Below are 26,096 nucleotides of genomic sequence, written 5' to 3' on the forward strand. Positions count from 1 at the left end.
TCAAACAGGGAAAACCATTAAATTAATAGAAACAGGTCAGTTGAATTCTGAGTGTTACTTAATATGATGAATACGATTAGCCTAGACCAGCGTTTCCCAAACTGGGTCCTGGGGACCCTAACGGGTGCACGTTTTGGTGTTTGCCCTATTTGAATCAGCTGTGTAGTACTAGGGCATAAACCAAAACATGCACCCCTTGGGGTCCCCAGGACCCAGTTTGGGAAACGTGGTCTAGACACAGTAGATTAAGTACATTCACTTGGTAGTTACATTGTAATTGTTGACAGCCGCATATTATCTTACTCGTAGTCAGTTATACTGTATCAACGTTAACACTGGTAGTTAGATAAATGGAACACTGTGAGGTAGCTAGATGCCCCTGCTCTAAGATAGGGGTGGGCAATTCCAGTCCTCCAGGGCCTGATTGGTGCCACAGTTTTCGCTCCAGCCCAGCTAACACACCTGACTCTAATAATCACCTGATCCTGATCTTCAGTTTAGAATGCCAGGTGATTAATCAGCTGTGTTTGCTAGGGATGGAGAAAAAGTGTGAGACCAACCAGGCCCTGGAGGACTGGAGCTGCCCACCCCTGCTCTAAGATATAAGGACCAACACATTAGGACACATGACACTGCTAGAAGAGATGGTACTATATTGAACCAAAAAGGGTTCAATCGATGACTCTCTTCATAAACATGGCTCTCAAACGGGATCTACATGGAACCGCAAAGCACCTATATGTTTAGCAGTATAATTCATCACTAGAACTTGCATGGCTCTTACAACAGGAACTAGAAGAGATTGCACAGTGGGCGCAGCATGCTAGGTAATTCTATTCAATGTCTTATAGAGGTAGCAAATCAAATTGTTATTGATGAAGGAGTGTGTTTGTGTGAGCTGAGCAGTCAGAGAGTCGTTATTGATGAAGGAGGTTGTTTGTGTGAGCTGAGCAGTCAGAGAGTCGTTATTGATGAAGGAGGTTGTTTGTGTGAGCTGAGCAGTCAGAGAGTTGCCCAGGGTTTGACAAAGGATGTCCACTCTCCACCCTCTCTCCCTCACTCCTTTCCTTTTACGTTTTACCAGAGCTTTGTTTTTCGTGGAGTTGAGGGGAGTGAGGTATCAATCGTGGTGCTCTTTTCTGTCCAAACTGATATTACTTTCTCTTATTCTCCTCCCAATTCTTCATTTGTCTTCATATTATCACAGAGAGAAAGAGCGAGAGAGAGAGAGAGAAAAAAAAGAAAGACAAAAAGAGAGAGAGAGAGAGACGGCTCAGCTATGTTGTTCACCAACAGCACCACACTCCTCCTTTCCTTACCCCCTTCTCTCCATCTCATCCCTTCAGTCTGTATTGATATATCTGGCTAGCAGGAGAGAAATACCTACGAATCCTTACAACACAGTAGTGTCCATTCACTTTCATTGAATCCCCCAGACGTTCACACAAACAACCTCTGAAAGAAAGCAAACATATTTTCCAATTCTCCTCACGCTCTTGTTTCAGCAACACATCTTTCCTAAAAGAGTAGTACTTTTATTTAACTCTCTTGTTTCAGCAACACATTTTTTCTAAAAGAGTAGTACTTTTATTTCACTCTCTTGTTTCAGCAACACATTTTTTCTAAAAGAGTAGTACTTTTATTTCACTCTCTTGTTTCAGCAACACATCTTTCCTAAAAGAGTAGTACTTTTATTTCACTCTCTTGTTTCAGCAACACATCTTCCCTAAAAGAGTAGTACTTTTATTTCACTCTCTTGTTTCAGCAACACATCTTCCCTAAAAGAGTAGTACTTTTATTTCACTCTCTTGTTTCAGCAACACATCTTTCCTAAAAGAGTAGTACTTTTATTTCACTCTCTTGTTTCAGCAACACATCTTTCCTAAAAGAGTAGTACTTTTATTTCACTCTCTTGTTTCAGCAACACATCTTCCCTAAAAGAGTAGTACTTTTATTTCACTCTCTTGTTTCAGCAACACATCTTTCCTAAAAGAGTAGTACTTTTATTTCACTCTCTTGTTTCAGCAACACATCTTTCCTAAAAGAGTAGTACTTTTATTTCACTCTCTTGTTTCAGCAACACATCTTTCCTAAAAGAGTAGTACTTTTATTTAACTCTCTTGTTTCAGCAACACATTTTTTCTAAAAGAGTAGTACTTTTATTTCACTCTCTTGTTTCAGCAACACATCTTCCCTAAAAGAGTAGTACTTTTCTCTCCCTTCTGTCTCCATCACAACACAGAACTACAGGGCCTTTGGATATTGGAAGCTACATTGTTTATTCTATTTAGATTGTAAGATCCTTTTTGTTTCAACTCAGTGACCTGAGCTCCCCTGCTACTGGCTTGAAGGCAGGTACTCAGGTGAGCTAAAGTACACCACCAAACTCAGTAATAACCCATGAATACACCTGCACACAACTTCATTCAAAAAGTAGCTTTGAGCTGTATTAAAGGCTGTGATGTATTACTTCAGGTCAGGTTATAGTGTAGCAGATGTGGTCAGAGTAGAGAGGAGTGGAGAGGAGTGAAGTGGAGTGGGGGGAAGTGGATAGGAGAGGAGTAGAGAGGTGGTAGAGAGGAGTGGAGTGGAGGGAAGTGGAGTGAAGTGGAGTGGAGAGGAGAGGAGTGGGGGGAAGTGGATAGGAGAGGAGTGGAGAGGTGGTAGAGAGGAGTGAAGTGGAGTGGAGGGAAGTGGATAGGAGAGGAGTGGAGAGGAGAGGTGTGGTAGAGAGGAGTGGAGAGGAGAAAATAGGAGTGGAGTGGAGAAGAGAGGAGAGGAGAGGGGTGGAGAGAAGTGGAGAGGAGTAGAGAGAGGTGGTAGAGATGAGTGGAGAGGAGGAGAGGAGAGAATAGGAGTGGAGAGTGGAGTAGAGTGGAGTAGAATAGAATAGAGTAGAGTAGAGCACAGTAGATTAGAGCAGAGCAGAGTAGAGTAGAGTAGAGTAGAGTAGAATAGAGCAGAGCAGAGCAGAGCAGAGTAGAGTAGAATAGAGCAGAGTAGAGTAGAATAGAGCAGAGCAGATTAGATGAAAATAGAAGAGTAGTATAAAAGAAAACAAGAAGAGAAAAGAATAATAGAGTAGAATAGAATAGAAGAGTAGAGTAGAATAGAATAGAATAGAAGAGTAGAGTAGAGTAGAGTAGAATAGAATAGAAGAGTAGAGTAGAATAGAATAGAAGAGTAGAGTAGAATAGAATAGAGCAGAATGGAGTAGAATTGAACAGAATAGAGTAGAATAGAACAGAATAGAGTAGAATTGAACAGAATAGAGTAGAATATAACAGAATAGAGTAGAACCGAGTAGAGCACAGTAGAGTAGAGCACAGTAGAGTAGAGCAGAGTAGAGCAGAGCAGATTAGGGTAGAGCAGAAGAGATGACAATTGAAGAGAAGGGTATAAAAGAGAAGAGAAAACAAGAGTAGAGTAGAGTAGAGTAGAACACAACTTATTTTCTTATATTCTATTCAGATGTAGATCTATTATTCTGGTGTGAGACAGAGTGTGGAGGAGCATTACTTTATGTCTGCAAGTGGTTTCAGCAGCCTGTGGTTCTTACCTTGAGGGCCGGGGGGGCCTTCTTCCCCTGGAAGCCCTGGGGATCCGTCGTTGCCAGGGGGACCGGGAGAACCCTGTCGAACCTGCGCCGCTAAAATGGCCGCCGGCGTCTTCTGCATGGCATGGCTTGATAGTCTCTCTGGTGAGTGACATAAAAATTCTGTATTACAATAATACCAACAATGTCTGCAAGTGATAGACAATTCACATTCTGTATCATAATAATACCAACACTCTCTGCAAGTGATAGACAATTCACATTCTGTATCATAATAATACCAACACTCTCTGCAAGTGATAGATTCACATTCTGTATCATTGTAACAATGTTGCCGGGGAAGAAGGCTGGCGTTTTATGTGTCCCCAACCGATTGTGTTTTTTTGTTTGTTTATTTGCGTTGTTTGTAACTTCTTTTTTTACTTATTTTGTACATAATGTTGCCGCTACTGTCTCTTACGACCGAAAAATAACTTCTGGACATCAGGACCGTGATTACTCACCACGGACTGGCAGAATCTATTTTTTCCTTTAACGACGTGAACGATATACTGCTTCTCGGGAACAGGCCCAGATCCCTGTGATTTGCGTGAAGAAAAGGCAGAGAAAAAGGGGCCAGGGGGCGGGCTGCCTACTGAAATTTCGTAGGCAATCGAAATAAACCTCCACTTCCTTCCATTCTGCTAGCAAACGTGAAATATTTGGAGAATAAAATAGATGACCTACGCGAAAGATTAAACTACCAAAGGGACATTCAAAACTGTAATATCTTATGCTTCACGGAGCCGTGGCTGAAAGACGACACTAACAACATACAGTTGGCTGGTTATAAATAACAGCTGATATCTAAGGAAGTCTCGAGCTATTGCTCGCCTGAGGTAGAGTATCTCATGATAAGCTGTAGACCACACTATCTACTTAGAGAGTTTTCATGTGTATTTTTTGTAGCTGTTTACATACTATGCCACCACAGACTGAGGCTGGCACTAAGACAGCATTGAATGAGCTGTATTACGCCATAAGCAAACAAGAAAACGCTCACCCAGAGCTCCTAATAGCCGATGACTTTAACGCAGGGAAACTTGAATCCGTTAAAAAAAATGTAGATCAGCATGTTAAATGTACAACCAGAAGGAAAACAACTCTGGACCACCTTCACTCCACACACAGAGACGCATACAAATCTCGCCCTCCATTTGGTAAATCTGACCATAATTCTATCCATCTGATTCCTGCAAACAAGCTAAAATTAAAGCAGGAAGCACCAGTGACTAGATCAATAAAAAAGTGGTCAGATGAAGCAGATGCTAACCTACAGGACTGTTTTTGTAGCACAGACTGGAATATGTTCTGGGATTCCTCTGAGGAAATTGAGGAGAACACCACATCAGTCATTGGCTTCATCAATAAGTGCATCGACGACGACGTCCCCCACAGTGACCGTACGTACATACCCCAACCAGAAGCCATGGATTACAGGCAACATCCGCACTGAGCTAAAGTCTAGAGCTGCCACTTTCAAGGAGCGGGACTCTAACCTGGAAGCTCATAAGAAATCCCGCTATGCCCTCCGACGAACCATCAAACAAGCAAAGCATCAATACAGGACAAAGATCGAATCGTACTACACCGGCTCTGATGCTCGTCGGATGTGGCAGGGCTTGCAAACCATTACAGATTACAAAGTGAAGCACAGCTGAGAGTTGCCCAGTGACACGAGCCTACCAGACAAGCTAAACTACTTCTTTGCTCGCTTCGAGGCAAATAACACTGAAACATGCATGAGAGCACCAGCTGTTCTGGAAGACTGTGTGACCACGCTCTCTGCAGCCGATGTGTGTAAGACCTTTAAACAGGTCAACATTCACAAGGCCGTGGGGCCAGACAGATTACCAGGATGTGTACTGTGAGCATGCACTGACCAACTGGCAAGTGTCTTCACTGACATTTTCAACCTCTCCCTGTCCGAGTCTGTAATACCAACATGTTTTAAGCAGACCACCATAGTCCCCGGGCCCAAGAACACTAAGGTAACCTGCCTAAATGACTACCGACCCGTAGCACTCACATCTGTAGCCATGAAGTGCTTTGAAAGGCTGGTCATGGCTCATATCAACACCATTATTCCAGAAATCCTAAACCCACTCCAATTTGCATACCGCCCAAACAGATCCACAGATGATGCAATCTCTATTGCACTCCACACTGTCCTTTCCCACCTGGACAAAAGGAACACCTATGTGAGAATGCTATTCATTGACTACAGCTCAGCGTTCAACACCATAGTGCCCTCAAAGCTCATCAATAAGCTAAGGACCCTGGGACTAAGCACCTCCCTCTGCAACTGGATCCTGGACTTCCTGACGGGCTGGCCCCAGGTGGGAAGGATAGGTAACGACACAGCCGCCACGCTGATCCTCAACACAGGGGCCCCTCAGGGGTGGGTGCTCATCCCCTCCTGCACTCCCTGTTCACTCATGACTGCACGGCCAGGCACGGCTCCAACACCATCATTAAGTTTGCCGATGACACAACAGTGGTAGGCCTGATCACCGACAACGATGAGACAGCCTATAGGGAGGAGGTCAGAGACCTGGCCGTGTGGTGCCAGGACAACAACCTCTCCCTCAACGTGATCAAGACAAAGGAGATGATTGTGGACTACAGGAAAAAGAGGACCGAGCACGCCCCCATTCACATTGATGGGGCTGCAGTGGAGAAGGTTGAGAGCTTCAAGTTCCTTGTTGTCCACATCACCAACAAACTAACATGGTCCAAGACAGTCGTGAAGAGGGCACGACAAAACCTATTCCCCCTCAGGAGACTGAAAAGATTTGGCATGGGTTCTCAGATGCTCAAAAGGTTCTACAGCTCCACCATCGAGAGCATCACTGCCTGGTATGGCAACTGCTCGGCCTCCGACTGCAAGGCACTTCAGAGGTTAGTGCGAACGGCCCAGTACATTACTTGGGCCAAGCTTCCTGCCATCCAGGACCTCTATACCAGGCCCTAATAATTGTCAAAGACTCTGGCCACCCTATTCATGGACTGTTCTCTCTGCTACCGCACGGCAAGCGGTACCGGAGCACCAAGTCTAGGTCCAAGAGGGTTCTAAAACAGCTTCTACCCCCAAGCCATTAGACTTCTGAAAACCTAATCAAATGGCTACCCAGACTACTTGCATTGGCCCCCCCTCCCCCTCTTTTACACTGCTGCTACTCTGTGTTGTTATCATCTATACATAGTCAATTTAATAACTCTACCCACATGTACATATTACCTCAACTAACCGGTGTCCCCGCACATTGACTCTGTACCAGTACCCCCCTGAATATATTCTATTCTATATTCTATATGCTATTGTTTTTTTTACTGATGCTCTTTAATTACTTGTTCCTTTATTTCTTATTTTTATCCAATTTTTTTTTAACTGCATCATTGGTTAAATAAGCATTTCACTGTAACGTCTACACCTGTTGTATTCGGCGCATGTGACTAATAACATTTTAATATTTGATACCAATATTATATATATACCAATATACCAACACTCTCTAGACAATTCAAGAGCTTGTGACTATAAGGTTCTATCTGCAAAAATATGATTCTGAAATAATTGGCTTTAAAATTCCAAACCCTCATTGGTTTGAATGGTGTCAGCAATTTGTATATTTTATTATTTTGAATTTAACAACATGAATTGGGCTATTTAGACTACTATATAGGTAGAAAACATTGAACATTGAACAGAACAACGAAATGTCCATAACTCAGACAGAACCTTACAGGCCCAAGCTCTCAAATTGAAATTCTGTATCAGAAAACATAAAACGGTAGAATAGGTGATACAGTAGCTCATTAGTTAGTTAGGATATGTACTAAACCGAGGCTTGCATACCACTCTGCCATTCAATATCACAACACAGTGGCAGAACAATAAAATACCTTCACCCAGCATCAACTATTAGTTTACTTGGGACTCTTTTACTTCCTGAAGAACTAAGGCAACAATATCCAATTTAGATTCCCCCCCCCCGATTTAGAAATCCTGAAATCCTTAAAAGAGTGAGGAGAAAACAAAGGGACCCCCTGAAGGATAAATTGGGTCGACAACAAGTTAGGATTCAGACGTAACAGCTGTACCTTCAAACAACCGCAATACTTCACTCCGGATAAACATTTTAATTTCCTCCATGGAATTGGCATCATTCTGTGTGAGTGAGAGAGAGAGAGAGAGAGAGAGAGAGAGAGAGAGAGAGAGAGAGAGAGAGAGAGAGAGAGAGAGAGAGAGAGAGAGAGAGAGAGAGAGAGAGAGAGAGAGAGAGAGAGAGAGAGAGAGAGAGAGAGAGAGAGAGAGAGAGAGAGAGAGAGAGAGAGAGAGAGAGAGAGAGAGAGAGAGAGAGAGAGAGAGAGAGAGAGAGAGAGATGTACAGACAGACAGGCATAAGAGAGAGAAACAGAATAACACAAACTTAACCAAAACGTCTTTAACAGATTAAGAAAATGTAATTAGTGAGACAGCAGTAGTTCATGTTTTATTCAGCGTGTTATAAAATTGCAGTGTCTTCAGAGATAAAGAGATGCAATGCTTCATGGCATAATAATCAACTCCTCTCTCCCTGTTTCCCTGTTTCCCTGCCATCTATCTCAGGCTCAAAGTAAGATTGCTGTTTGCTCAGAATGTTTGTGTGGAGAGAGCCTTGAATTGTAGAGGAGAACATTGGCAACAGAATGGAATGGAAATCCTAGCTGTAGAAATGCTCTTTCAGAGTTCCATATTCTTCTGACTGCCCAAGGAAACGACTGAGAAATGCATTATAATACTGTATTTCTGGTGGACTCCAGATTGTGGTACGGATAAAGGAATGAGATTCATGAGTGTGAGGCTCCACTAAACACCCAGTAGTATGAACAACTAGAATAAAACCCAGGGAGAAAAAAAGGGACTTGTGTGTTTGAAACACCTTTGCAATCAGAGCTTAAACCTCATATACTGTTACAATGAACTGTGATCATCTGTGGACCACTTTCTAAAAGGTTATTCGTATTGTCTGTGTCTTGATAGGTAGAGGAGAGGATGAAACCAAACCCGAGGAACTTTATAAAGGTATTAAAGTGACAATATTCAGGGCCATTTTCGAACATCGATATTGATCACTCAAATATTATCGTGTTCTATTGCGACTGGTTTAAAAACAGGGTACTTGTATTTTGGCAGTGCTGAATACCACGGGATGAGTTGCCAATGTACTTTTGTGTTTAATAGGGTCACTGTTCTGTTCTATGAGAGAAAGATATAGGAGGGTAACCCTTTAGTACTTGTTTTCTTGGCATTCAGAAGTCTTTCATCTCTGTTGTGTTATGTAACCCTCTACATGCTGCGTGTAGAATAGCTGTGACACACAGAGGTGTTTTTCCATCCTATCCAGCTCTCTCCTCACTCCCACGCTCTTTCCTTCTCTCTCTCCTCTCTCCCACACTCTCTCCTTCTCTCTCTCCTCACTCCCACACTCTCTCCTTCTCTCTCTCCTCACTCCCACACTCTCTCCTCTCTCTCCTCACTCCCACGCTCTCTCCTTCTCTCTCTCCTCACTCCCACGCTCTCTCCATCTCTCTCTTTCTCTCTATTCCTCTCTCCTTTCCTCGCTCTCTCTCCTTTCCTCATTCTCTCTCCTTTCCTCCCTCTCTCTTCTTTCCTCCCTCTCCCTCCTTTCCTCCCTCTCTCTTCTTTCCTCTCTCTCTCTCATTTCCTCCATCTCTCTCCTTTCCTACATCTCTCTCATTTCTTCCATCTCTCTCCTTTCTTCCATCTCTCTCATTTCTTCCATCTCTCTCTTTCCCTCTCTCCTTCACTCTCTCTCTTTCCCTCTCTCTAGCCCTCTCTCCTTCCCTCTCTCTCTTTCCCTCTCTCTTTCCCTCTCTCTCTTTCCCTCATTCTCTCTCCTTTCCTCCCTCTCTCTTCTTTCCTCCCTCTCCCTCCTTTCCTCCCTCTCTCTTCTTTCCTCTCCCTCTCTCATTTCCTCCATCTCTCTCCTTTCTTCCATCTCTCTCCTTTCTTCCATCTCTCTCCTTTCTTCCATCTCTCTCATTTCTTCCATCTCTCTCTTTCCCTCTCTCCTTCACTCTCTCTCTTTCCCTCTCTCTAGCCCTCTCTCCTTCCCTCTCTCTCTTTCCCTCTCTCCTTCCCTCTCTCTCTTTCCCTCTCTCCTTCCCTCTCTCTCTTTCCCTCTCTCCTTCCCTCTCTCTCTAGCTGTCTCTCCTTCTCTCGCTCCCTCTAGCCCTCTCTCCTTCTCTCGCTCTCTCTAGCCCTCTCTCCTTCCCTCTCTGCGCTCCTCTCTCTCTAGTCCTCTCTCCTTCTCCCTCTCTCCGCCCCTCTCTCTCTAGCCCTTCTCTCCTTCCCTCTCTCCCGACCCCCCTGTGGGTTGAGCTGATCAGGAGTGGGAGGTGAGGAGCAGAAACAACCTAGCTGGCTTCATTATGCCTATCTGTTATCTGCTGTGTCATATGTTGCTCCACACAGCTTCACACAACTCTATGCTACTGCAGTACTGCATTCATTTACAGAGAAAGAGAGATATACGCTAATTACTTAGACCACTAAAGAAAGGAGGACATTTAGATTCTATAATTATGTGTGACTGAGGATAGTCTTTGATTTTATGGGCGGGTATAGACAAACACACACAAAAATGTGGAGCATGAATTTCTATGGGTTTATGGTTGAACTATGAGTGTTGGGAGATCTCTGTTGGGAGATCTCTATAAGTGTTGGGAGATCTCTGTTGGGAGATCTTTATGAGTGTTGGGAGATCTCTGTTGGGAGATCTCTATGAGTGTTGGGAGATCTCTGTTGGGAGATCTCTATGAGTGTTGGGAGATCTCTGTTGGGAGATCTTTATGAGTGTTGGGAGATCTCTGTTGGGAGATCTCTATGAGTGTTGGGAGATCTCTGTTGGGAGATCTCTATGAGTGTCGGGAGATCTCTGTAAAACATACCTTAAAGGGGATAAGACATTCACAACACCTTTATAAAACAGGTCATGACACCTTTATGACAGGATCATTCACAACACCTTTAAAAAACAGGTAATGACACCTTTATGAGTGTTACAGGATCATTCACAACAAACCTGATAACACATTTATTCAACATCATTCAAGATGGGAGTTTGGCTAGACTTGGCCAGTTTGGAGGAGATATAACAACGTACCAGAGGGCTTGGTGTGTTTGGGGGAGATATAACCAGCGTACCAGAGGGCTTGGTGTGTTTGGGGGAGATATAACCAACGTACCAGAGGGCTTGGTGTGTTTGGAGGAGATATAACCAACATACCAGAGGGCTTGGTGTGTTTGGAGGAGATATAACCAACATACCAGAGGGCTTGGTGTGTTTGGAGGAGATATAACCAACATACCAGAGGGCTTGGTGTGTTTGGAGGAGATATTTTTATTTTTTATTTTTTTATTTTACCTTTATTTAACCAGGTAGGCAAGTTGAGAACAAGTTCTCATTTACAATTGCGACCTGGCCAAGATAAAGCAAAGCAGTTTGACAGATACAACAACACAGAGTTACACATGGAGTAAAACAAACATACAGTCAATAATAAAGTATAAACAAGTCTATATACAATGTGAGCAAATGAGGTGAGAAGGGAGGTAAAGGCAAAAAAGGCCTTGGTGGCAAGGTAAATACAATATAGCAAGTAAAACACTGGAATGGTAGTTTTGCAATGGAAGAATGTGCAAAGTAGAAATATAAGTAAGAAAGAAAGAAAAGAAAGATAAGAAAGATATAACAACGTACCAGAGGGCTTGGTGATGCTATGGGACCTGGGGGACCAGGGTCCCCTCGGTGGCCTTGGGGCCCGATAGGTCCCACTATTCCTGGGTCTCCTGTCCTTCCCCTCTCTCCTTGGACTCCCCTCGCTCCAGGTATCCCTGGGTCCCCCTGCAGTAGGAGAATCAGTAAAGAACAATCAAATCAAATTTGTATTGGTCATGTACACATGTTTAGCAGATGTTATCGAAGGGTGTAGTGAAATGCTTGTGTTCCTAGTTCCAACAGTGCAGTAATACCTGACAGTATAAAACAATACATATACATTTCAATATACCAATCTGTATAATGGTTAAATCTAGCTGGCTGGTGAGCTCCCGCCATGTGGTTTACAGCACACCCTCCGGTTTCCCATTCAGATCTACAATCACTTTATTTAACTAGGCCATCATTGTAAATAAGAAAATATTCTTAATTGACTTGCCTGGTTAAATAAAAGGGTGACGGGGTTGTTGTCAGTCCCACTCCAGACTGTACCGGAGGCATTCTGATAGAGCATTGGCATAAGGCCATTCTGGCTTTGGTCTGATACTGTCGCTACCAACGCCTCAGCATTACTCAATCAGTCCTCATCCAGCCATTACCCTGATTGAGCCCACTCAGATACACATCCCCAGGGTCTGTGGCCAATTCTGTCACCATGTATCTTAGCTCTCCTACAAACCGCCATTACTAGCATTTGGGAACAGATTACACTGTAGAAGACTGTGACAGGGCTTTATAAACAGATTACACTGTAGAAGACTGTGACAGGGCTTTATAAACAGATTACACTGTAGAAGACTGTGACAGGGCTTTATAAACAGATTACACTGTAGAAGACTGTGACAGGGCTTTATAAACAGATTACACTGTAGAAGACTGTGACAGGGCTTTATAAACAGATTACACTGTAGAAGACTGTGACAGGGCTTTATAAACAGATTACACTGTAGAAGACTGTGACAGGGCTTTAGAAACAGATTACACTGTAGAAGACTGTGACAGGGCTTTATAAACAGATTACACTGTAGAAGACTGTGACAGGGCTTTATGAACAGATTACACTGTAGAAGACTGTGACAGGGCTTTAGAAACAGATTACACTGTAGAAGACTGTGACAGGGCTTTATAAACAGATTACACTGTAGAAGACTGTGACAGGGCTTTATAAACAGATTACACTGTTGAAGACTGTGACAGGATTTTAGAAACAGATTACACTGTTGAAGACTGTGACAGGGCTTTAGAAACAGATTACACTGTAGAAGACTGTGACGGGGCTTTATAAACAGATTACACTGTAGAAGACTGTGACAGGGCTTTAGAAACAGATTACACTGTAGAAGACTGTGACAGGGCTTTAGAAACAGATTACACTGTAGAAAACTGTGACGGGGCTTTATAAACAGATTACACTGTAGAAGACTGTGACAGGGCTTTATAAACAGATTACACTGTAGAAGACTGTGACAGGGCTTTATAAACAGATTACACTGTAGAAGACTGTGACAGGGCTTTATAAACAGATTACACTGTAGAAGACTGTGACAGGGCTTTATAAACAGATTACACTGTAGAAGACTGTGACAGGGCTTTATAAACATATTACACTGTAGAAGACTGTGACGGGGCTTTATAAACATATTACACTGTAGAAGACTGTGACAGGGCTTTATAAACAGATTACACTGTAGAAGACTGTGACAGGGCTTTATAAACAGATTACACTGTAGAAGACTGTGACAGGGCTTCATAACAGATTACACTGTAGAAGACTGTGACAGGGCTTTATAACAGATTACACTGTAGAAGACTGTGACAGGGCTTTATAAACAGATTACACTGTAGAAGACTGTGACAGGGCTTTATAAACAGATTACACTGTAGAAGATTGTGACGGGACTTTATAACAGATTACACTGTAGAAGACTGTGACAGGGTTTTAGAAACAGATTACACTGTAGAAGACTGTGACAGAGCTTTAGAAACAGATTACACTGTAGAAGACTGTGACAGGGCTTTAGAAACATATTACACTGTAGAAGACTGTGACAGAGCTTTAGAAACAGATTACACTGTAGAAGACTGTGACAGGGCTTTAGAAACAGATTACACTGTAGAAGACTGTGACAGGGTTTTATAAATAGGGGTTTCAGAAATACAATGGTGGCATACAAAATGCATTGAATTTCAGAAGCCTTTATCAAATACTTAGGCACCTCAGGGGGAAAAACATGTGTTTCTATGCATCATTGCCTTTTGGTTGGGTTAGGTTCTGTGTGATATTTTTCCATCACAAACAATGAGTTGTGTTTATGGAAAACAGCGTCAGAGAAACAAAATAAAGGTGCTTACCCGTTCTCCCTTGGATCCTCTGTCTCCTAGTCTACCTGTGGCTCCCTGTAAGAAGATAAAACAGATCACAGTATGAACACATGACAGAGGACTGCAGGTTCTGTCTGAAATACTCTGCTGATTGCAGAGAGACAGAGAAGTCCCTCCAGACCAGAGAGAAGAGCAAAGAGCACTGCTAAATAATTGGATATTTGGAATGAAGATGACCCCAAGGCTAGTCTTCTCTCTCTTTACCCACTCCTCTCTTTGTCCTCTCCATTCCTCCCCACTCTCTAAATCTGACATTCCTCCTCTCCTCTCCTCTCCTCTCCTCTCCTCTCCTCTCCTCTCCTCTCCTCTCCTCTCCTCTCCTCTCCTCTCCTCTCCTCTTCAACTCTCCCCTCCTTTCCTAGCACTCAAAAGCACACTGCTTTTGTTCAGACACCCACTGAGGCCAATGTGGGTCTAATCTGTTGCTCTGTAATCACCCCCATCAACATCAACCAATCCTCCACACTCAGGGTCATTTAATGATTGCTTATAATTTTAAATTTCCCAACCCACGCTTGTGTCTTAGCTTATTCACATTCAAAAAAGGTTTATTGTTGCAATAACTAGACTGCCAGGTCCCGTTATAATCTTAACACTTGGTGGCAGCAGTGAAGTGATTGACAGGATGTCTTTCATTCCAAATCCTCAATCAAAAAACAACCTTTTTAAATGATTCTGGGATGACTGTTGTTCCTGTGTCTGAGGATGTATGGAGTTCTCCAAGGACTGTGTTTCACCTTCCACATTGTCTGTCACAGCTTCCCTGCATCACATAGCCCCACTTCCCTCTGTGGACTGTATGCCTCCTCCCTCCCTCCCTCCCTCCCTCCCTCCCTCCCTCCCTCCCTCCCTCCTACTACTCTGCCTGCCTGCCTGCCTGCCTGCCTGCCCACCCCCTCCCTCCCTCCCTCCCTCCCTCCCTCCCTCCCTCCCTCCCTCCCTCCCTCCCTCCCTCCCTCCCTCCTACTACTCTGCCTGCCTGCCTGCCTGCCCCCTCCCTCCCTCCCTCCCTCCCTCCCTCCCTCCCTCCCTCCCTCCCTCCCTCCCTCCCTCCCTCCCTCTCTCCCTCTCTCCCTGCCTCCCTCCCTCCCTCCCTCCCTCCCTCCTACTACTCTGCCTGCCTGCCTGCCTGCCCCCTCCCTCCCTCCCTCCCTCCCTCCCTCCCTCCCTCCCTCCCTCCCTCCCTCCCTGCCTCCCTCCTACTCTGCCTGCCTTCCTGCCTGCCTGCCTGCCTGCTCCCTCCCTCCCTCCCTCCCTCCCTGCCTCCCTCCTACTCTGCCTGCCTGCCTCCCTGCCTGCCTTCTCCCTCCCTCCCTAGCTGGGAGAGAAACACCTGTCGTTAGCTCTATGTGCAACACTGCTCTCAGAACTACACTCCTCCATTCTCCTCTCTTGCTTTCCAGGTCTCCCTCGCTCCCTCCATCTCACTGACTGTATAACCTCTGGGAACATCTTTGTATCCATTTACTGCGAGGATTACTGTCTCCATGCAAAATGCAATCTGACACGATCATGTGGTTTTAAAAGCAACGGGCAGCAGAGAAGTCTGTTCTCCTCCTCCTCGCCTACATTCATCTGCAGCCCTCTCTCTATTTTTTATTTCTGCTATGTTATTCCCCAACGCCTGATGGGAGGCTTACATCTATCATCGTGCCCACTGAATTCGACTTCCATCTTCGCTCTCTGGGCCTGGCATTAAACCTCAAAGCCAGATCATTGCAGTACAGTGAGAGGAGTTTTTAGGGAACGTTTAGAATAGGAGCACATTCACCTGCTAGATGGCACTGTTGCCCCACCAAATGATTGAGAACAAGAGATACACCATCTAACAACAAGGCATTAAAATCTCTCTCCCTCCCCCTCTCCCCCTCTCCCTCTCTCCATCTCCCCCTCTCTCCCTCTCCCTCTCTCCCTCTCCCCCTCTCCCCCTCTCTCCCGCTCCAAGATGTTGTTGATGGAAGTGGGTGAAATAATAAGAAGTTGGCCCTTCCTTCCGCTCACTGTTGAGATCTCTGTGATGTAGACTGACAGATGTACCAATGTACCGACCAGTTACTGTTGAGATCTCTGTGATGTAGACTGACAGATGTACCAATGTACCGACCAGTTACTGTTGAGATCTCTGTGATGTAGACTGACAGATGTACCAATGTACCGACCAGTCACTGTTGAGATCTCTGTGATGTAGACTGACAGATGTACCAATGTACCGACCAGTTACTGTTGAGATCTCTGTGATGTAGACTGACAGATGTACCAATGTACCGACCAGTCACTGTTGAGATCTCTGTGATGTAGACTGACAGATGTACCAATGTACCGACCAGTCACTGTTGAGATCTCTGTGATGTAGACTGACAGATGTACAAATGTACCGACCAGTTACTGTTGAGATCTCTGTAATAAAGACTGACAGATGTACCAATGTACCGACCAGTTACTGTTGAGATCTCTGTGATGTAGACTGACAGATGTACCAATGTACCGACCAGTCACTGTTGAGATCTCTGTGATGTAGACTGACAGATGTACCAATGTACCGACCAGTCACTGTTGAGATCTCTGTGATGTAGACTGACAGATGTACCAATGTACCGACCAGTTACTGTTGAGATCTCTGTGATGTAGACTGACGGATGTACCAATGTACCGACCAGTTACTGTTGAGATCTCTGTGATGTAGACTGACAGATGTACCAATGTACCGGCCAGTTACTGTTGAGATCTCTGTAATAAAGACTGACAGATGTACCAATGTACCGACCAGTTACTGTTGAGATCTCTGTAATAAAGACTGACAGATGTACCAATGTACCGACCAGTTACTGTTGAAATCTCTGTGATGTAGACTGACAGATGTACCAATGTACCGACCAGTTACTGTTGAGATCTCTGTAATAAAGACTGACAGATGTACCAATGTACCGACCAGTCACTGTTGAGATCTCTGTGATGTAGACTGACAGATGTACCAATGTACCGACCAGTTACTGTTGAGATCTCTGTGATGTAGACTGACAGATGTACCAATGTACCGACCAGTTACTGTTGAGATCTCTGTAATAAAGACTGACAGATGTACCAATGTACCGACCAGTCACTGTTGAGATCTCTGTGATGTAGACTGACAGATGTACCAATGTACCGACCAGTTACTGTTGAGATCTCTGTGATAAAGACTGACAGATGTACCAATGTACCGACCAGTTACTGTATCTGTTGTTGGTATTTATGGTTCAGCTAATTAGAATGGAGTTGATGGTGAATCATACTGTTATAGTTCAGCTAATTAGAATGGCGTTGATGGTGAATCATACTGTTATAGTTCAGCTAATTAGAATGGAGTTGATGGTGAATCATACTGTTATAGTTCAGCTAATTAGAATGGAGTTGATGGTGAATCATACTGTTATAGTTCAGCTAATTAGAATGGAGTTGATGGTGAATCATACTGTTATAGTTCAGCTAATTAGAATGGAGTTGATGGTGAATCATACTGTTATAGTTCAGCTAATTAGAATGGAGTTGATGGTGAATCATACTGTTATAGTTCAGCTAATTAGAATGGAGTTGATGGTGAATCATACTGTTATAGTTCAGCTAATTAGAATGGAGTTGATGGTGAATCATACTGTTATAGTTCAGCTAATTAGAATGGAGTTGATGGTGAATCATACTGTTATAGTTCAGCTAATTAGAATGGAGTTGATGGTGAATCATACTGTTATAGTTCAGCTAATTAGAATGGAGTTGATGGTGAATCATACTGTTATAGTTCAGCTAATTAGAATGGAGTTGATGGTGAATCATACTGTTATAGTTCAGCTAATTAGAATGGAGTTGATGGTGAATCATACTGTTATAGTTCAGCTAATTAGAATGGAGTTGATAGTGAATCATACTGTTATAATTCAGCTAATTAGTTGTACAAAACACAACTAGTGATGTCATATGACAGAGAACAAAACACAACTAGTCATGTTATATGACAGAGTATACAACACAACTAGTGATGTTATATGACAGAGTATAAAACACAACTAGTGATGTTATATGACAGAGTATAAAACACAACTAGACATGTTATATGACAGAGTATAAAACACAACTAGTGATGTTATATGACAGAGTATAAAACACAACTAGTGATGTTATATGACAGAGTATAAAACACAACTAGTGATGTTATATGACAGAGTATAAAACACAACTAGTGATGTTATATGACAGAGTATAAAACACAACTAGTGATGTTATATGACAGAGTATAAAACACAACTAGTGATGTTATATGACAGAGTATAAAACACAACTAGACATGTTATATGACAGAGTATAAAACACAACTAGACATGTTATATGACAGAGTATAAAACACAACTAGTGATGTTATATGACAGAGTATAAAACACAACTAGACATGTTATATGACAGAGTATAAAACACAACTAGTGATGTTATATGACAGAGTATAAAACACAACTAGTGATGTTATATGACAGAGTACAAAACACAACTAGTGATATTTCCAGTAGAGATCACAGTGGCAGTTGTTTTATTTTTTACTCGCTAAGTTTTATCCAAACACTTATCTGGATATGAAAATAGATCATTCTTCCCTTTATTACGAACAGTTATCTATGACTGCGTCCCAGCATTAACTGTCTAGTTAGTATACAAAGACTAAAAGTCAACACAGCCCAACATATGTAGGATACCTTTGAGTTGTTATCGTTCAATGGTCTAATATGCAAATAGAAGTGTTTTAATGCACCTGTTGTGATGCCGTAGCTCAAGGGCTAGATAACAGCACTACTGTCAAGGATGCTGCTGGTACGTCTTTTTGTTGAGGGACATATTGTGTATGTATGTGTGTGTGTGTGTGTGTGTGTGTGTGTGTGTGTGTGTGTGTGTGTGTGTGTGTGTGTGTGTGTGTGTGTGTGTGTGTGTGTGTATGTGTATGTATGTATGTATGTGTGTATGTATGTATGTATGTATGTATGTATGTATGTATGTATGTATGTATGTATGTATGTATGTATGTGTGTATGTATGTATGTATGTATGTATGTATGTATGTATGTATGTGTGTATGTATGTATGTATGTGTGTATGTATGTATGTATGTATGTACAGTGCCTTGCGAAAGTATTCGGCCCCCTTGAACTTTGCGACCTTTTGCCACATTTCAGGCTTCAAACATAAAGATATAAAATGTATTTTTTTGTGAAGAATCAACAACAAGTGGGACACAATCATGAAGTGGAACGACATTTATTGGATATTTCAAACTTTTTTAACAAATCAAAAACTGAAAAATTGGGCGTGCAAAATTATTCAGCCCCTTTACTTTCAGTGCAGCAAACTCTCTCCAGAAGTTCAGTGATAAATACAATCCACCTGTGTGTAATCAAGTCTCCGTATAAATGCACCTGCACTGTGATAGTCTCAGAGGTCCGTTAAAAGCGCAGAGAGCATCATGAAGAACAAGGAACACACCAGGCAGGTCCGAGATACTGTTGTGAAGAAGTTTAAAGCCGGATTTGGATACAAAAAGATTTCCCAAGCTTTAAACATCCCAAGGAGCACTGTGCAAGCGATAATATTGAAATGGAAGGAGTATCAGACCACTGAAAATCTACCAAGACCTGGCCGTCCCTCTAAACTTTCAGCTCATACAAGGAGAAGACTGATCAGAGATGCAGCCAAGAGGCCCATGATCACTCTGGATGAACTGCAGAGATCTACAGCTGAGGTGGGAGACTCTGTCCATAGGACAACAATCAGTCGTGTATTGCACAAATCTGGCCTTTATGGAAGAGTGGCAAGAAGAAAGCCATTTCTTAAAGATATCCATAAAAAGTGTCGTTTAAAATTTGCCACAAGCCACCTGGGAGACACACCAAACATGTGGAAGAAGGTGCTCTGGTCAGATGAAACCAAAATTGAACTTTTTGGCAACAATGCAAAACGTTATGTTTGGCGTAAAAGCAACACAGCTGAACACACCATCCCCACTGTCAAACATGGTGGTGGCAGCATCATGGTTTGGGCCTGCTTTTCTTCAGCAGGGACAGGGAAGATGGTTAAAATTGATGGGAAGATGGATGGAGCCACATACAGGACCATTCTGGAAGAAAACCTGATGGAGTCTGCAAAAGACCTGAGACTGGGACGGAGATTTGTCTTCCAACAAGACAATGATCCAAAACATAAAGCAAAATCTACAATGGAATGGTTCAAAAATAAACATATCCAGGTGTTAGAATGGCCAAGTCAAAGTCCAGACCTGAATCCAATCGAGAATCTGTGGAAAGAACTGAAAACTGCTGTTCACAAATGCTCTCCATCCAACCTCACTGAGCTCGAGCTGTTTTGCAAGGAGGAATGGGAAAAATATCAGTCTCTCAATGTGCAAAACTGATAGAGACATACCCCAAGCGACTTACAGCTGTAATCGCAGCAAAAGGTGGCGCTACAAAGTATTAACTTAAGGGGGCTGAATAATTTTGCACGCCCAATTTTTCAGTTTTTGATTTGTTAAAAAAGTTTGAAATATCCAATAAATGTCGTTCCACTTCATGATTGTGTCCCACTTGTTGTTGATTCTTCACAAAAATATATAGTTTTATATATTTATGTTTGAAGCCTGAAATGTGGCAAAAGGTCGCAAAGTTCAAGGGGGCCGAATACTATCGCAAGGCACTGTATGTATGTATGTATGTATGTGTGTATGTATGTATGTATGTATGTATGTATGTCTAAGTTATTCTCTCTCACCTCGTACCCAGGAAGTCCATCTTTCCCGGGCCTCCCCTGCTCAAGGAACGACCAGAACACAAAGAAGGTAAACAAAGACATTTTATATCAACTCCAACAATCCAACGTTCCATCCGGTCGGCCCTGGTGCATTCTGGGTATGCGTCACAAATGGCACCCTATTCCCTATATACTGCAATACAGTCATGTACTATATAGGGAATAGGGCTCTGGTCAAAGTAGTGTACTATATAGGGAATAGGGCTCTGATCAAAGTAGTGTACTATATAGGGAATAGGGCTCTGGTCAAAGTAGTGTACTATATAGGGAATAGGGCTCTGGTCAAAGTAGCGCACTATATAGGGAATAGGGCTCTGGTCAAAGTAGTGTACTATATAGGGAATAGGGCTCTGGTCAAAGTAGTGTACTATATAGGGAATAGGGCTCTGGTCAAAGTAGTGCACTATATAGGGAATAGGGCTCTGGTCAAAGTAGTGTACTATATAGGGAATAGGGCTCTGGTCAAAGTAGTGTACTATATAGGGAATAGGGCTCTGGTCAAAGTAGTGTACTATATAGGGAATAGGGCTCTGGTCAAAGTAGTGTACTATATAGGGAATATGGCTCTGGTCAAAGTAGTGTACTATATAGGGAATAAGGCTCTGGTCAAAGTAGTGTACTATATAGGGAATAGGGCTCTGGTCAAAGTAGTGCACTATATAGGGAATATGGCTCTGGTCAAAGTAGTGTACTATATAGGGAATAAGGCTCTGGTCAAAGTAGTGTACTATATAGGGAATAGGGCTCTGGTCAAAGTAGTGTACTATATAGGGAATAAGGCTCTGGTCAAAGTAGTGTACTATATAGGGAATAGGGCTCTGGTCAAAGTAGTGCACTATATAGGGAATAGGGCTCTGGTCAAAGTAGTGCACTATATAGGGAATAGGGTGCCGTTTGTGACAGACAGAGTAATCTCTCTCCACAGTTAATGGGATATCTGAAGCGTGGGATAACGATGGTGATTGCTGTGTGAACACTAATGTTCCACTCTCTGCTTACAGACTGATGGAATTATAACTAAAGAAACCATTTCTGATGATAATAACATACAATAATGTCATCGTTCTGCAAAACAAGCCTGGACTAATAAGCTTATTTAAACCAGATTTAAACAGATTGTCCCTTAAATCAAGCTCTTTCATTGATATGGAAATGCAGACATCTATGGTAAATGTAACACAGCACTTGGCTCTGCAATGTGAGGGACTGTGTTGTTATCAATATAAACTATGTCTACAAACCTAATACTGCCGGCATACTGGCAGTCTGAACCTATACAGTCATATAGGAACATTGCACATCTCTCAGCAATAAGTAAGAACCATCTACTTCCTGTTCATTGGTAACATTTGCATATTCAGACCTTTTGACTTTTCCCACGTTTTCTTACGTTGCAGCCTTATTCTAAAATGGATTAAATAAACACACTTCATATTTCATTTTTTTGTTGTTGACAAATAATCATTTCTAAAAACCTGTTTTTTCTTTGTCGTTATGGCGTGTTGTGTGTAGATTGATGAGGGGGGATAACAATTGAATCAATTTTTAGAACAAGGCTGTAACGTAACAAAATGTGGAACAAGTCAAGAGATCTGAATACTTTCCAAAGGCCCTGTATGTACTGTACATATAGTGAGTGACATTTCACTTGGCTCTGCATGTTCACTCTTAGAAAAAAGGGTTCCAAAAGTGTTCTTCGGCTGTCCCCAAAGGTGAACCCTTTTTGGTTCCAGGTAGAACCCTTTTGGGTTACATGTAGAAAGGGTCCTACATGGAACCCAAAAGGGTTAAACCTGGAACCAAAAAGTGTTCTTCAAAGGATTCTTCTATGGGAAAGGCGAAAAAACCCTTTAAGGTTCTTTAAAGCACCTTTTTGTTCTAGGTGTATGGACTATCCCCCGTTGAGGGTGGGTATCTAATCAGGGGTATGAGGAAAAAGGAGCAGAGGTAAAGTAAAATCCTTACAGGAGCACCTTGGGGTCCCTCAGGACCTGGGAATCCTGTCTCCCCCAGCGGGCCCCTCTCACCCTGTCAGGGAATAAACAGTCATATATGTCACTGTTACTGTGTGTGTGACAGAGAGAAGTAGGGATGCCTTTGACTGACAGCTGACAGAGAGAGAGAGAGAGAGAGAGAGAGAGAGAGAGAGAGAGAGAGAGAGAGAGAGAGAGAGAGAGAGAGAGAGAGAGAGAGCGAGAGAGAGAGAGAGCGAGAGAGCGAGAGAGCGAGAGAGCGAGCGAGAGAGCGAGAGAGAGAGAGAGAGAAAATGCATCCGGCTTACTTACCGGTTCCCCAGGGATCCCCGAATCACCGCGAGCTCCAGGTTTCCCCTGTCAATCACACAGACAGGATGAGAACGCCACACATTAAACAGCTTCTCAGACAGGTTTTATATATCTACCCATCTATGTTAGCTAGCACCTCAACGCTGTCCTGTCCAGCAGGTATTACTGTACTACAGCCCTCTAAGTGGGTGTACATCTGAAGGACTGTTCACTGGGTATAGTATTACATCTGAAGGACTGTTCACTGGGTATAGTATTACATCTGAAGGACTGTTCACTGGGTATAGTATTACATCTGAAGGATTGTTCACTGGGTATAGTATTACATTTGAAGGACTGTTCACTGGGTATAGTATTACATCTGAAGGACTGTTCACTGGGTATAGTATTACATCTGAAGGACTGTTCACTGGGTATAGTATTACATCTGAAGGACTGTTCACTGGGTATAGTATTACATCTGAAGGACTGTTCACTGGGTCTAGTATTTCATCTGAAGGACTGTTCACTGGGTCTAGTATTTCATCTGAAGGACTGTTCACTGGGTCTAGTATTACATCTGAAGGACTGTTCACTGGGTCTAGTATTACATCTGAAGGACTGTTCACTGGGTCTAGTATTACATCTGAAGGACTGTTCACTGGGTCTAGTATTACATCTGAAGGACTGTTCACTGGGTCTAGTATTACATCTGAGGGACTGTTCACTGGGTATAGTATTACATCTGAGGGACTGTTCACTGGGTATAGTATTACATCTGAAGGACTGTTCACTGGGTATAGTATTACATCTGAAGGACTGTTCACTGGGTCTAGTATTACATCTGAAGGACTGTTCACTGGGTCTAGTATTACATCTGAAGGACTGTTCACTGGGTATAGTATTACATCTGAAGGACTGTTCACTGGGTATAGTATTTCAACTGAAGGACTGTTCACTGGGTATAGTATTACATTTGAGGGACTGTTCACTGGGTCTAGTATTACATCTGAAGGACTGTTCACTGGGTATAGTATTACATCTGAAGGACTGTTCACTGGGTATAGTATTACATCTGTTCATATGAAGCGTTGTTCACTGGGTATAGTATTACATCTGAGGGACTGTTCACTGGGTATAGTATTACATCTGAAGGACTGTTCACTGGGTATAGTATTTCATCTGAAGGACTGTTCACTGGGTATAGTATTACATCTGAAGGACTGTTCACTGGGTATAGTATTACATCTGAAGGACTGTTCACTGGGTCTAGTATTACATCTGAAGGACTGTTCACTGGGTCTAGTATTACATCTGAGGGACTGTTCACTGGGTATAGTATTACATCTGAAGGACTGTTCACTGGGTATAGTATTACATCTGAAGGACTGTTCACTGGGTCTAGTATTACATCTGAAGGACTGTTCACTGGGTCTAGTATTACATCTGAAGGACTGTTCACTGGGTCTAGTATTACATCTGAAGGACTGTTCACTGGGTATAGTATTACATCTGAAGGACTGTTCACTGGGTATAGTATTTCAACTGAAGGACTGTTCACTGGGTATAGTATTACATTTGAGGGACTGTTCACTGGGTATAGTATTACATCTGAAGGACTGTTCACTGGGTATAGTATTACATCTGAAGGACTGTTCACTGGGTATAGTATTACATCTGAAGGACTGTTCACTGGGTATAGTATTACATCTGAAGGACTGTTCACTGGGTATAATATTACATCTGAGGGACTGTTCACTGGGTATAGTATTACATCTGAAGGACTGTTCACTGGGTATAGTATTACATCTGAAGGACTGTTCACTGGGTATAGTATTTCATCTGAAGGACTGTTCACTGGGTATAGTATTTCATCTGAAGGACTGTTCACTGGGTATAGTATTACATCTGAGGGACTGTTCACTGGGTATCGTATTAGATCTGAAGGACTGTTCACTGGGTATAGTATTACATCTGAAGGACTGTTCACTGGGTATAGTATTACATCTGTTCATATGAAGCGTTGTTCACTGGGTATAGTATTACATCTGAGGGACTGTTCACTGGGTATAGTATTACATCTGAAGGACTGTTCACTGGGTATAGTATTTCATCTGAAGGACTGTTCACTGGGTATAGTGTTACATCTGAAGGACTGTTCACTGGGTATAGTATTTCATCTGAAGGACTGTTCACTGGGTATAGTATTTCATCTGAAGGACTGTTCACTGGGTATAGTATTACATCTGAGGGACTGTTCACTGGGTATAGTATTACATCTGAAGGACTGTTCACTGGGTATAGTATTACATCTGAAGGACTGTTCACTGGGTATAGTATTACATCTGAAGGACTGTTCACTGGGTATAGTATTTCATCTGAAGGACTGTTCACTGGGTATAGTATTTCATCTGAAGGACTGTTCACTGGGTATAGTATTACATCTGAGGGACTGTTCACTGGGTCTAGTATTACATCTGAAGGACTGTTCACTGGGTATAGTATTACATCTGAAGGACTGTTCACTGGGTGTAGTATTACATATGAAGGACTGTTCACTGGGTATAGTATTACATCTGAGGGACTGTTTACTGGGTATAGTATTACATCTGAAGGACTGTTCACTGGGTCTAGTATTACATCTGAAGGACTGTTCACTGGGTATAGTATTACATCTGAAGGACTGTTCACTGGGTGTAGTATTACATATGAAGGACTGTTCACTGGGTCTAGTATTACATCTGAAGGACTGTTCACTGGGTATAGTATTACATATGAAGGACTGTTCACTGGGTATAGTATTACATCTGAAGGACTGTTCACTGGGTGTAGTATTACATATGAAGGACTGTTCACTGGGTCTAGTATTACATCTGAAGGACTGTTCACTGGGTATAGTATTACATCTGAAGGACTGTTCACTGGGTATAGTATTACATCTCTTCATATGAAGCGTTGTTCACTGGGTATAGTATTACATCTGAAGGACTGTTCACTGGGTATAGTATTACATCTCTTCATATGAAGCGTTGTTCACTGGGGATACTACTATAGTTTCACTGTGTTCTGTCTGTCATTTCTTATAGATTTGGGAAGTCAATGTCCATGACATGTTATCATTTCCACAGACAGCCGTGATGTTTTCTGTAGCCAGCATCAAGTGCAGCGCGAACAAATGGAAGATTCACGGCATCCTTCTGTTGTGTGCAGATCATTAAAAGTACTACTTACTGAAGGCCCAGGTATTCC

At 42.6% G+C, this 26,096-nt stretch overlaps 1 protein-coding gene across 3 annotated transcripts in view; it reads right to left on the reverse strand.

Moving 5' to 3' along the window:
* The window catches only part of LOC110519057 (collagen alpha-1(XIX) chain), a 266,495-nt gene that overhangs the window by 13,620 nt on the left and 226,779 nt on the right, over window positions 1–26,096 (reverse strand). For 2 of the 3 annotated variants that reach the window (XM_036987654.1, XM_036987651.1), the window contains 8 exons: window positions 26,079–26,096; window positions 22,869–22,913; window positions 22,549–22,611; window positions 20,545–20,580; window positions 13,735–13,779; window positions 11,365–11,508; window positions 7,700–7,766; window positions 3,560–3,697 (listed from right to left, as the gene is read on the reverse strand). The exon at window positions 26,079–26,096 is cut by the window's right edge and continues 27 nt beyond it. In XM_036987654.1, coding sequence (XP_036843549.1) covers window positions 3,560–3,697; window positions 7,700–7,766; window positions 11,365–11,508; window positions 13,735–13,779; window positions 20,545–20,580; window positions 22,549–22,611; window positions 22,869–22,913; window positions 26,079–26,096 — 556 coding nt within the window. Of the gene's footprint in view, window positions 1–470; window positions 1,192–3,559; window positions 3,698–7,699; window positions 7,767–11,364; window positions 11,509–13,734; window positions 13,780–20,544; window positions 20,581–22,548; window positions 22,612–22,868; window positions 22,914–26,078 lie in introns of those variants that run through there. The other variant, XM_036987663.1, reaches the window with a different exon arrangement.

The sequence above is a fragment of the Oncorhynchus mykiss genome, chromosome 1, assembly GCF_013265735.2.
Source record: "Oncorhynchus mykiss isolate Arlee chromosome 1, USDA_OmykA_1.1, whole genome shotgun sequence".
NCBI classification, from domain to species: Eukaryota; Metazoa; Chordata; class Actinopteri; order Salmoniformes; family Salmonidae; genus Oncorhynchus; species Oncorhynchus mykiss.